The following is a 12,516-nucleotide window of genomic DNA, read 5'->3' on the forward strand; positions in this document are numbered from 1 at the left end:
AAGCTCCAAGTCATCAGGTTTCAGCCCAATAGTAGAAAAAGTACTTTATAACAGTGAGCTGTGGAGGAGTGGAATGGGCAGCTTCATGGGAGGGAGCACTTCCTTTCCCTTGCTGAAAATGTTCAGGGATCCAGGGCAAGACTAATTCCTGAATTATGTGGATGTGTGCACTGAATTACCTATGAGTCTTCCACCTTGAGAATTCTGGGAAGTGGGACTTATGCTGAGCCTGAAAGGCTGGGCAGATTTTAGTAAATAGATCTGGAGGGAAAGGAGTCATTTCAGAGAGAGGAAACGCAAAGGAAAATATAAATTTGGAGTTGGCTTAACACTATCACTAGCAGCTTCTCTTGAGAACTGACATTGTTTATGCTATTCCTTTTTCATTCTCATCTCTATTAAGTCTTTTTCAGAAAAATAGAAACTTACTAGGTTTTTTACCCTGTTAGGTCATAATTTCCAGGTCATTCTCTCTTCACTGAGATCAAGACCAAATGGTCTATCCATCCAAGAGATTGTTTTAAGATTGCAAGTGAAAGAGATAGCCACCGTGGTCCTGATGTCATTTCTGTCTTCCTTAGGATCTTGTACAGTGATTTTATTTTCTTTTTCTTGTATCTTCAGTCCCTTTCATTTTTTAAAAAAGGAATTATTTATTTATTTGCCTGCTCCAGGTCTTAGTTGGGTCACACAGGATCTTCGTTGTGGCTGTGGAATCTTTAGTTGCGGCATGCGGGAATCTAGTTCCCTGACCAGGGATCAAACCTGGGCCCCCTGCATTGGGAGCACGGAGTCTTAACCACTGGACCACCAGGGAAGTCCCTTCAGTCCCTTTCATTCTAAAGCCTTTTCTTTTAGCTGCTACCTACAAATCTGTTTGCGTCGCCCCTGCTCACAAGGTCCAGACGTTTTCTTCTTCTCCACCAGATTTCTTTTCTTTTTTTTTTTTTTTTTTTGTGGTACGTGGGCCTCTCACTGTGTGGCCTCTCCCATTGCGGAGCACAGGCTCCGGACGCGCAGGCTCAGTGGCCATGGCTCACGGGCCCAGCTGCTCCGCGGCATGTGGGATCTTTCCAGACTGGGGCACGAACCCGTGTCCCCTGCATCGGCAGGTGGATTCTCAACCACTGCGCCACCAGGGAAGCCCTCCACCAGATTTCTTGAGTAATTGAAAGGCCTTGTCTTTAGTTCCTCACCACCCCTCCCACCTTTTCTCAAGTCTTTGTTTTCTAGTGTCTACCCACAGCGCTTCACATAAATTATGTGATCTCCCAACACAAAATTCTCCAATGCCTTTCTGTTGCCTACCAAATTAAAATTTGTGCAGGTTCCTTAGTTTGAGATTCACAGTGCCTTGTACCTTGTGACTGAATTACTGTTCCAGCTTTATCTTTCATTTTTCTGTTGCTTGTATCCTGTGTTTCAACCAAAGACTCAACTTGTGTTCTCCAAATATATCCTCTATATCTTTGCTTATTGCTGCCCTACCTGCTACCCTTTCTTTTTTCCTTGGATAAAACCTACTCAGCTCCAGTGCTACTTCCCTTAGGAAGTTTTCTGTGGTTACTTTTATCTGTCCTCTAAGTTCCGACATAGGACCTTGCTTACGGTTCCCTTATGAGGGGTGTGTGTGTGTGTGTGTGTGTGTGTGTGTGTGTGTGTGTGTGTGGTGTGATTTGTCTTTTTCTCCCTAGTTGATTATAAAGTGACTGATTTCTGGAATTATTTTATTTGTCTTGTTCGCACCACTGTGCCTCATATTTTACTAGAAACTGTCGACTCAGAGAAAGACACACAAGATGAGAGTTGTGAGTTTAAGTTTTATTCGGGGTGTTGCTGAGGACTATAGCCTGGCTAACAGCCGCTCAGCCCTGAGGAAACTGCTCTGAAGAGGCAGGGGAGAAGACAGTTTATTTTATGTTATTTTAAAATTTTTATTGGAGTATAGTTGCTTTATAATATTATGTTAGTTTCTGTTGTACAACAAAGTCAATCAGCAATGCATATACATATATCCCCTCTTTTCTGGATATCCTTCCCATTCAGGTCACCACATAGCAATGAGTAGAAGTTCCCTGTGCTCTACAGTAGGTTCTCATTAGTTATCTATTTTATACATACTATCAATAGTGTATATAGAGAAGAAGACAGTTTATATATGATTTTTGGCTAGGAAATAAGTGCAGTTAAGCCTACATCTTGGTAAAAGATTACTGCTAATCACAAAGAATAGATATCTCAAGTTAATGATTTTAGTGCTTTTCTATGTATGGGAAGGTGCAAAAACCTGGGGTGATTAAAATTCTTCCTGAGATATACATCTACTAAGGGCCTGCTTTGTCCAAAGCAGAGGGCCTCATCCTGTTGTTAATTTCCTCTCAGAGTGCACTGGTGGTCAGCAACTGTGGTGGGTTACAATGTGTAACCCTTGTAGAACTGGATGGTGAGCAACACTATTTGTCTTAGCAATCCTGATTTTTCTGTATCTACAGTACTTAATAAAATGAATGAGTGAAAAGGATGAGAAGATTTTTTCTTAGATTAGGAATCCTCAAATATTTGAGTATAGGAGGACTACTAAAGAATTTTGTTTTTTCAGAACACCATTCTCCTTGCAGAGATCAGCTGTATTACCAGCAGAAAATAACACTATATTATGTGTATGCAGTAAAAAGTATTGTAAGCTTATATATGGTTTGCCCCTGGAAAGTGTGCTCCATGAACGTTAGGACTTTGTTTTGTCCTCTGTTTTATTTCTGGGACCTAGAACAATGCCTGGCACATAGTTGGTGCTAAGTATATATTTGTTGAATAAATGAGTGAGTGAATACATGTGTTTCTGAAAAAAAAAATTAAAACCACAAAGTATAAATTAAAAACAATTAAGCATAAACAACTGTTTCTGAATTTTTTTGTAGTATTTGTTTTTTATTCTCAATTTGGTAGGTAACAAATGATTGAGGAAAAGTTAAAATTAATGGATAGAATTTTCTTAAATTCTGCTTTTTTCTGGAAACTGGTATAATTTAACAAAAATGTACACTTGAGAGTTGTTGAACAGGTAAGAACTCTTGTGTTAGTTTACAAAGTCTTCACTGGGTAGTTGGCATTTAGTACCTTGTATTCTTATTCCTATTCTTTCCTATCGGGCCTCTTATTGAAGCTCTTATTCCTCTTTCTGCCTGATTCCCCACACCTGACATTTCTCTTATTCACAGGCTGGAGAAAGCTATCCAGAGGCCCTTTTGTATTAAGCACCGTTAAAATGTGGGCTGATAACCATTGAATTTAACAAGAGACTTAAAAACAGAAGATTTACAGCTCAAAGAATTGCAGCTGGAGCTGCTATTTTACCACAGAGGAACTTGACAAAATTTCCCCTTATATCCTGCAAGCGTCTATTCTATCTGTTCACACTGTTAGGTAAATTGAGTGGGATAGGATTGTGGAGGACCTTGAGAATCTGGATTTCATTCTCTGGGAGTTTTAGGAGTCAGGGAATAGTCAGTACAAGCTGATGGTCACCTATAATGTCACCTGCATGTGTTTTCTTTCCACCTAGATGCCAAGGACCTCCAGAATAGGGATCCTTGTCCCTTTCTCATGTTTCCCTGTTTTCTCCACCTGTTCATTAAATGCTTGCTGAAGGAGTGGTGAGCTTCTTAAATTATATTTTTGCAGGTTTTATTCAGGAATACTGTGCCTATCCCTCAACGTAGTTTCATCTTTCTGGGTAAATGACTTTCGTGCCAGTGATACCAGAGTCCTACAACCATGTTCTTGCAGAATTTGAGTCTCTGGATCCATTACTTTCAGCCCTGAGGCTGGACTCCGCTCGTCTAAAGGTGATTTTCTTGATCCTTATATCAGTTTTATTTTCACGTTCATATTTTTGTGTGCTCTTGGTTACGTGCCCCCCACCCCGTTCTTTACGTTTTATAGAATCTTGGGTGTTCTTACCTGTGCTAGTAATACCTCACATAGAAGTAGTATGTTCATAGCGCTTTCTTGATTTATTTTTCAAGCAATCGTTTGAATTCTTCTTTCCCATCCTTGGAAACTATGATATAGATTACTGAATTTTCCCACCTCTAATCTTGCTGTCTTCTCTCAGAAAGTAATGTATTCAATTGAAAATAAAATAGTATAAATGAGTATACCCCATTGCATTTTGAGCAACACAAACCATTGCTATTAAACTAAATTTGTTCCAAAACAAGGAGTTTGATGTACCCCCTCTGTTTTAGGGAACAGAGCTAAAAATTAGGTTTACAAAATTAGCTAAAAATTAGCTCTGTGGGAAGGAGTATGTGCTTCCCTCAAACCCTGAGTTCGTTTGATAAACTCAGGAATGACATGGTAAAGAACAGTTTCATAACCAATTCCAAAATAATTTCATTCTTATCCTTTTGTTCCCACCCCGAAGCACCTTTTTAGCCTCTGAGCAAAGGGAGAATAGGAAGTAACAGGCAAAGTAATATGGCCAACAATTATGAGGGTTGATATCAGACGTTTTTTAGCTTCAAGTTACAGAAAACCTTCTCAATAATAGCATAAGCAGTGAAGGTGTTTATAACCTGGTTGGAGGTTATCGTTTCTGGGTTTAGTGTAGTGGCCTTTGATATTCCTTAGGACCCAGGCTCTCTATCTTTCCTTTTCCACCATCATCTGTATATTGACTGTTGGTCACAGTTGCAAGATAAGTGTCCTGGCTCCAGTCTTGATGTCTCCATTAGCATCTCAGCAAGAAAGAGGTGGCTGAGACTATGGAGAACAGTATGGAGGTTCCTTAAAAAACTAAAAATAGAACTACCATATGACCCTGCAATCCCACTACTGGGCATATACCCTGAGGAAACCATAATTCAAAAAGAGTCATGTACCAAAATGTTCATTGCAGCTCTATTTACAATAGCCAGGACATGGAAGCAACCTAAGTGTCCATCAACAGATGAATGGATAAAGAAGATGTGGCACATATATACAATGGAATATTAGCCATAAAAAGAAATGAAACTGAGTTATTTGTAATGAGGTGGATAGACCTGGAGTCTGTCATACAGAGTGAAGTAAGTCAGAAAGAGAAAAACAAATACCATATGCTAACACATATATATGGAATCTAAGAAAAAAAAATGTCATGAAGAGATTAGTGATAGGACGGGAATAAAACAGACCTACTAGAGCATGGACTTGAGGATATGGGGAGGGGGAAGGGTAAGATGTGACGAAGTGAGAGAGTGTCAGGGACATATACACACTACCAAATGTAAATTAGATAGCTAGTGGGAAGCTGCCACATAGCACAGGGAGATCACCTCTGTGCTTTGTGACCACCTAGAGGGGTGGGTTAGGGTGGGTGGGAGGGAGGGTGACGCAAGAGGGAAGAGATATGGGAACATATGTATATGTATAACTGATTCACTTTGTTGTAAAGGAGAAACTAACACACTATTGTAAAACAGTTATACTCCAATAAAGATGTTAAAAAAAAAAAAGAAAGAGGTGGCTGAGGACAAAGGTTTATTTTTCTTCAGCTTGGGCCATTTATCTGGGAGGGCAAAGCTTCCCAGGAAGCCCAGGTAGGACTTAGTCTTATTAGCTGGATTTGAGTCACAGGGCTCCCCCTAGCTGCAAAAGAAACTGGGTAAGTGAAGATTTAGGTTTTCCAGCTTCTATGGTAGAAAGCAACAAGGTCGAAGAGGATTGAGAATGAATGCCTGTTCGTTCACCAACCAATATTTTTGTCACAGGGTATTGGGCACAGCCTGGCCACTGCTTTCTCTGGTGGGTAAGGAGAAGAATCAGTAGGCTGAAGGTGTGGGGAGACTTAATAGTACAGTGACTTGCATTTGCGTCCTCTGCAGTCTCACTTGCTCTCAAAGCTTTGGATATTTTGTGCTGATTATACAGACTAGAAGTGATTTATGTGAGCAGATGATTAAAGTGGTTGCTTTATCCCCTAGAGACTTACTTGATCTTCCATCATTGTGGTCAGTATTGGAATGACCTAGCTGAATTGCACAGAAGATGAAGATGGGCTAGTAACTGGCTTTTGCCAAGGGAAAATTACTCACTTATACAATTGAGCCTATTCAGCAATTTTGAGATTCAATTAAAAATTTAAAACCAAAATGTTCTTTCTTCTGTATCTTTCCCTATCTAGAATAAGAGCTTGAGTGCCATTATGTGGTGTCTAACTGGGCGGGTGGGTCGGGTGCGGGGAGAAGCCTGACACAGATCCTCAGTATTTATTTCCAGTCGATAGTTTATTTGTTAAATGACTGTGACAGTTTCACATTTGTCTGTTGCCATGTTTTTTAGTGCACGAGCATAGCTGTGTCTCGAAAATGGTTGGCTTTGGGCAGTTCAGGAGGAGGACTCAATCTCATTCAGAAAGAAGGATGGAAGCACAGGCTTTTTCTTTCGCACAGGGTAAGATTAAGGGTAGCCCTGTCATGTACCATCTGGAGTATCTTTCATAAATTTGAATTTCTCCGTTATCAATGATCATTTGGACTAAAAGAAGAAGGTAAAACTTGAGATTTAAAAATAAAAAATTACCCATTTTTGAGGAGCTGCCTAATATTTTCCTTCTGTGCTCTAGGAAGGTGCAATTTCTCAGGTCGCCTGTTGTTTACATGATGATGATTATGTTGCTGTGGCTACCAGGTAAGAAACTGTTCTAAAACTGTCTGATCTTTTCCAAATGCATTTGAAGTTGACAAATATAGTTGTGTGTTTGTTAGGGTGACCAGCCATCCCAGTGTGCCTGGGCCGGACCGTGTTTTAGCACTGCAAGTCCCATGTCTTAGGAAACCTCTTAGATGCAAGCAAACCAGGACGGACAGTTGGTCACCCTAGGGTCTGTGGAAAACACTAATATGAGGCAACAACATTTCTGTGACCTTAAAAGAGAAAGGTAACAGGGATAATTTAGAACATCTGAGTTCTCCTATTATATTGGATTGGTGGACTAAAGCAAGGAAATTATTGCCTTGGCTTTCTACTTCCTCTTTTCTGAAGAGTAAGAATTTGCTTATATATTTAACATAGTTGATATTGTGATGCATTGAAATTGTACCTTTTTCACCATTGCCAAAAATTTGCTTTTGTGTCTCAATTCTTGCAGTCAAGGTCTTGTAGTTGTTTGGGAATTAAATCAAGAGCGTCGTGGGAAACCAGAACGAATTTATGTGTCTTCAGAACACAAAGGCCGAAAAGTTACAGCTCTCTGTTGGGATACAGCTATTCTTAGAGTTTTTATAGGTGATCATATGGGGAAAGTTTCTGCCATCAAACTCAACACTTCTAAACAAGCAAAGGTGAGAACCAGTCCAGTTCTTTGTGTATGTAGGTGAGATATAAGGTGTTATCTTACAGAATTTCAATTAAAGGGCACAGTTTGACCTACTGTATCTCTTGGGGACTGATCTAGAGCTCAGACTATAAATTTTGAGAAGACTTGTTTGCATGTAGTACATATGATACCCTGGTTTAGCTTGACACTGTTACAGAATGGCTTCTGTGAGCTAACTTCAGTAATTTGCAGTTGTCTATTATATTACTCCATAATTCACCTGCATGGCTCATTTAAGTAAAGCATTCTTTAATACTAGGCTGTTAAGAAAGAAAAGATGGCTGGACTTCCCTGGCGTTTCAGTGGTTAAGACTGTGTGATCCCAATGCAAGGAGCACAGGTTCGATCCCTGGTCGGGGAACTAAGATGCCGCATGCCACATGGCGCAGCCAAAAAAAAAAAGGAAAGAAAGAATAAAGAAAAGATGCCTGTTTATTAGTTGTGTGAATAAAATGGCAAACAGAAATGGTACCAATTGCCCAGGGTCCTATTCTCTTGGTCCCTGATTAGAAGAAACTCATGGGTCTAGGTATATTTTCTTAGGATGGATGTAACTTGTTGTGAATGGAATCTTAAAGATACCTCCTGGATTATGCTAAGCAGTGTGAGTCCCCAGGCTTCCTGCCACAGTTGTTGGAGTAGAAAAGTTGAGTCTCAAGTTATCCTAACAGAATGCTCCAGTCTGTCATTAAGGCAGAGCCAACCTGCTCCTCGCTGTCCCTCTCCTCCAAAGCTATTATATCAGAAATGGGGAACTTGTCTCTCATTGGCTTTTTTGCATGTAGGATCCTGGTAGAGAAAAAGAGATCTAACTACTATTGGCTAAGTTACTTTAATTAACACGTCAGAATATTCTTGATGTATTAATTAAATATTCATGATGACCCATCAAGGTTACTACTTGATTCCTAACATATTTTTGATATATAGTTGGAATTCTACACTTATTATAGCTCTAATTTGTCTTTTTTTCCAAAGGGAGAAGTACTGTCTGTCTACAGGTGAAAAATTGTCTCACATATTCTAAAACTTGCTTCATCTTTTTCTTCCCACCTTCTCAGAATAGATAATCACAAACAGAGCCTTAAGAATTCTCTTCTGCAGTTATGTAAAAAATTATTTCACAAAACTTAAATGAGTGAAACTTGATATTCTAACAAGCAAATTAATTTTGGCCCATTTAAAGTTTTTGTTTTGCTGTCTAAGGTGTTTTCATGTAAAAGGTAAAGAGAATATGTGTATACGTAAAGATAAATAAACTTTATTTCCTTGTCACATCCCCTTTAGGCGTCTGCTGCCTTTGTGATGTTTCCTGTTCAGACAATAACAACAGTTGACTCCTGTGTTGTCCAGTTAGATTATCTGGATGGAAGATTACTTATATCTTCACTTACTCGATGCTTCTTGTGTGATACTGAGAGGTATATTGACTAACCATGAGTCATTGGAAATACAGAATTTTAGAACTGGAAGGGACTTAGAAGTCATCTCACCCAAACCCTTCAATTCAGTTATACAGATATTAATAAGGAGCCAGCTGTGTGCAAGCTGATGTTAGTGAGTAGAGAGGAGGTAGAGGAAAGTGACATAGTCCAGTGGGTGACTAAGACAAATACTCAGTTAACTCTACCAAGAAGCCTGGTCTAAGTGTCATGAGGGAAGACTGAACAAAGGCCTGTTTCTATGTGGAGAATTGGGAAGTCTTCCTTGATTGAGTTTGTTGTTGTTGAAATTTGTTGTGTATTTAATAGAATTTTACTATAGGGTAAAATTGGATGAAAAATAAGAACTTTATGAAGCTGACAGATACTTAATGAAATCTCAACAGTGGAACCAAAGGTCCAATGAATGGCAAGGGAGTATATTGGCGGTAGCTGTGAAATACCAGAACAGAATAGGAAATGGTTTGAAATGAATGTTGTGTATTGTTGTATTTTAAGTTCTTCAGCCATTCTCACCACAGGGAAATATTCACTGGGCATTTTTTCCCCCCCTCCATTGGCCCTGTCCAGCTACCATATTCTTCAGGACCCAGCCCCTCTGTTAAAAATTTATTGTGGAGGGCTTCCCTGGTGGCACAGTGGTTGAGAATCTGCCTGCCGATGCAGGAGACACGGGTTCGTGCCCGGGTCCGGGAAGATCCCACATGCCGCGGAGCGGCTGGGCCCGTGAGCCATGGCCGCTGAGCCTGCGCATCCGGAGCCTGTGCTCCGCAACGGGAGAGGCCACAACAGTGGGAGGCCCGCGTACCACAAAAAAAAAAAAAAAAAAAAAAAAAATTTATTGTGGAGAATTTTGAGCACACAAAAGAAGAGAGAATTGCATAATAAACCACTGTGAGCCCACTAGCCAGCTTCAGTAATTTGTTGAGGATATTTAATAGGCGAAGTTTGAAGGAAGAGAGGTAAGAGGGGATAGGATATTCTAGCAGGAAGGAACACCCTCTGGGGGAAAAGTGAGAAAGGATTAGACATATTCTAAAATGTGTCCTCTGGCTTGAGTAGGGGAGTTGTGGGAGATCACGTTGGTAAATTAGCACCACATGGAGAGTGACAGTCTTAAATGTCACACTAATTAAGTATATGGGTTCTCAGATCATTTTAAGGAAGTGTACATGTAGAAAATCAGGGTTTAGAAATTGATTCCCTTAGAACTATCCAGGATTGGGAACTTTTTATGTTTTTCCAGGGGTTCTTGTATCTCAGTTAGAAGACTGCTATTCTAGAAAGTAGGAGACTGGATTCCAAAAGTTTTGAAGGAATGTATGCTGACTGTCAGGGTTAGTAGAGGGAAGGATGAGGAGAGGATGCACTTTGTTTTTATTTTCTTGTGATGAGAAAGGTATGTGGGAAGGAGACCAGTAATAGTAGGTTGCAGATGTCTGGTATCAGAGAACCTAGCTGTACAGCAGAGGGGCAAGGCTTTGAGATGCAAAGGATCAGTTTACATGGAATTAGTAGGAAGGATGGTGTACTTGGTTCTGACTTAATTCAGACTGTAGATCGGTGATGAAGTTAGACTTACAGAACTGGAGATCATGTAGTGTCACTCTTTCATTTTTGCAGATCAGAAAGCCTAGTGAATGATAGAGCTTGCCTCATATCATGCAGCTGGGAGGAGGCAGACTAGAATCTTTCCGTCTTGATTTTGTGCCTTTCCTGTTACTTCAGTTACCTCTAGTATATTCTTTGACATTGGACCTTTGGCCATTAAATCCATCCTTGAGATTTTGGTAAAATATTTGTTAGCTTCACAAATTTCTTAAATATTCTTCATCTATAGGTTTTTGAGTTTACCAAACAGCCCAGTTCAGAAATTTGGCTGAAATTCTGACAAGTGGTCAGAACACTGAATTGAATGAACACTTTATTGGGGTTGTTTTGAGAATCTAGTGAAATGGTATAAAGAGTTAAATAAGTGGAGGCTTATTTTTCCCTGTGTGCAGTACAGTTGCTAATCATTTATACTCCCATTTTACAGGATTGTGGCTAGAATTGGTTATGAGAATAACTAACTGCAAAAATAACATGTTTTAAAAATGCCTACTTTGTTAGCTAGAATTCAGTTTGGGAGTACATGGATAGTACAATAATTGAAAAATTTTATGTATGTTTTAAGTTTTGTTTCAAGGTATATTCCCTTCCAAACAAAGAAGCATTTTTCTTTTTTAATCAAAGGCTCCTAATAACTAACCAAAGTGAGATATGAGTTTGCTTTTCCTGCTACTTTCTGTCAGTATTGCTAATGAACGGGGTGGATCCCAGGAGGAAATAGAACAAACAGAAACAAAGAATTATGTTGTAGTAGAGAGAACATTGGATAAGGGAGCCTGACAATATGGTTTCAAGTTCTAGTTCTGCCACTTCTTAAACCTTGCCAAATGTCAGTTTCCCCATCCAGAATGTAGAGATAGTTTTAAGGATTAACTAAGATAATGTATAGGAAATACCTAGCCTTGTGCCTGTCACATGTCATTTGAAAATGTGGAAAGCAAGATTAATGAGCATACAAATGAGAATGAGTTGACTGTATTGGTTTACTCGGGAAATATTTATTGCACTCCTCTGAATTAGTAGCACTGTTGTTAAGCACCATAGAGGATGTGAAATAAGCAAGAAATATATTTTATTTCCCAAATAAGGAACATAGGTAATAAAACCGTAACTTCTTATATTGCTGTGTATACATTTTAAAGCACTTTCACATCCATATTCTTCTAGTAAAGCTGATGTTATATTTTATTCATAAAGCAAATAAGTACAGGGATATTTATTGAATTATCTAAGGTCACGTTGTAAGTTCATGCTAGAGACCATATCAGGCCATTGTCCAAATAAAGAGTTTGAGTATATGGAGCACTACAAGGCATCGAGTGCTTTCTGTAGGCCAGGTACTGTGCTGTGCACTGGGAATTCAACTAAAGAGGAAAAAGAAATGCCGTTTGTCCTGAAGAAAGTCATAATCTACTGTCCAAATAGACACAACTACCGTATATAATGTGGTGAATGCTTTGAAAACATAGCATGGGAAGCATATCGTTCTGCTATAGGGGTCAGGGAAGTTTGTCAGAGGAAGAATGGTGGAGTTAATTTATGAAGAATAAGTAAAGGAGTGTTTGGCAAGAAATATCCTCATTCTCACCTTCCATGTTCTCAGGCAGTTTTGTATATGCAGTTCTTTCATATGTCTAGCTCATGTAACCCTCAGGGAACAGAATGTTCCAAGGTACAGACTTTCAGAAGGACTTAGCATTTTGAGGAAAGAGTGAGGCATTTATTGGGTCTATGTGGCTGAGGAGTGGCCTGGAGACAGGGTAGATCAGTAGCCTCCGTGGAGTGGCCGAAGAACAAGGTGATTTGGGAAGCAGTCAGTAGGATTTAAAGATGTAGGAAATGGTTTGGTAGCACTTACTTTTTAGTTTTGAGAAGAGCGTTCACATTCTGTGGATAATAAGCTGAGTACTAACTTGAAGTCATTTGCTTTCTGTAACAGAAATAGTTAATGGCAAATCAGAGCTAGAACCCTATATTTTGACCTTTCCATTCTGTTGTTCTTTCCAGTAAATTGCTAATATGAGGAGAGAGAGGACATTGCAGGTGGGGTTATTATGGCCATGCCGATATGTAGTGCCATTGCTTTTGACTTTTTTGTGAATA

The 12,516-nt window shown here is 39.4% G+C and overlaps 1 protein-coding gene across 2 annotated transcripts in view; it reads left to right on the forward strand.

Annotated features, from left to right (window-relative positions):
- HPS5 (HPS5 biogenesis of lysosomal organelles complex 2 subunit 2) overlaps positions 1 to 12,516 on the forward strand; it is a 44,007-nt gene that overhangs the window by 2,085 nt on the left and 29,406 nt on the right. The window contains exons 2-6 of one of the 2 annotated variants that reach the window (XM_059068820.2): positions 3,682 to 3,845; positions 6,325 to 6,435; positions 6,608 to 6,672; positions 7,133 to 7,325; positions 8,648 to 8,781. In XM_059068820.2, the coding sequence (XP_058924803.1) occupies positions 3,738 to 3,845; positions 6,325 to 6,435; positions 6,608 to 6,672; positions 7,133 to 7,325; positions 8,648 to 8,781 (611 nt within the window). In that variant the 5' untranslated portion in view covers positions 3,682 to 3,737. The remainder of the gene's footprint in view (positions 1 to 3,681; positions 3,846 to 6,324; positions 6,436 to 6,607; positions 6,673 to 7,132; positions 7,326 to 8,647; positions 8,782 to 12,516) is intronic. The other variant, XM_067038114.1, reaches the window with a different exon arrangement.

This window comes from Kogia breviceps, chromosome 7, assembly GCF_026419965.1.
Source record: "Kogia breviceps isolate mKogBre1 chromosome 7, mKogBre1 haplotype 1, whole genome shotgun sequence".
NCBI classification, from domain to species: domain Eukaryota; kingdom Metazoa; phylum Chordata; class Mammalia; order Artiodactyla; family Physeteridae; genus Kogia; species Kogia breviceps.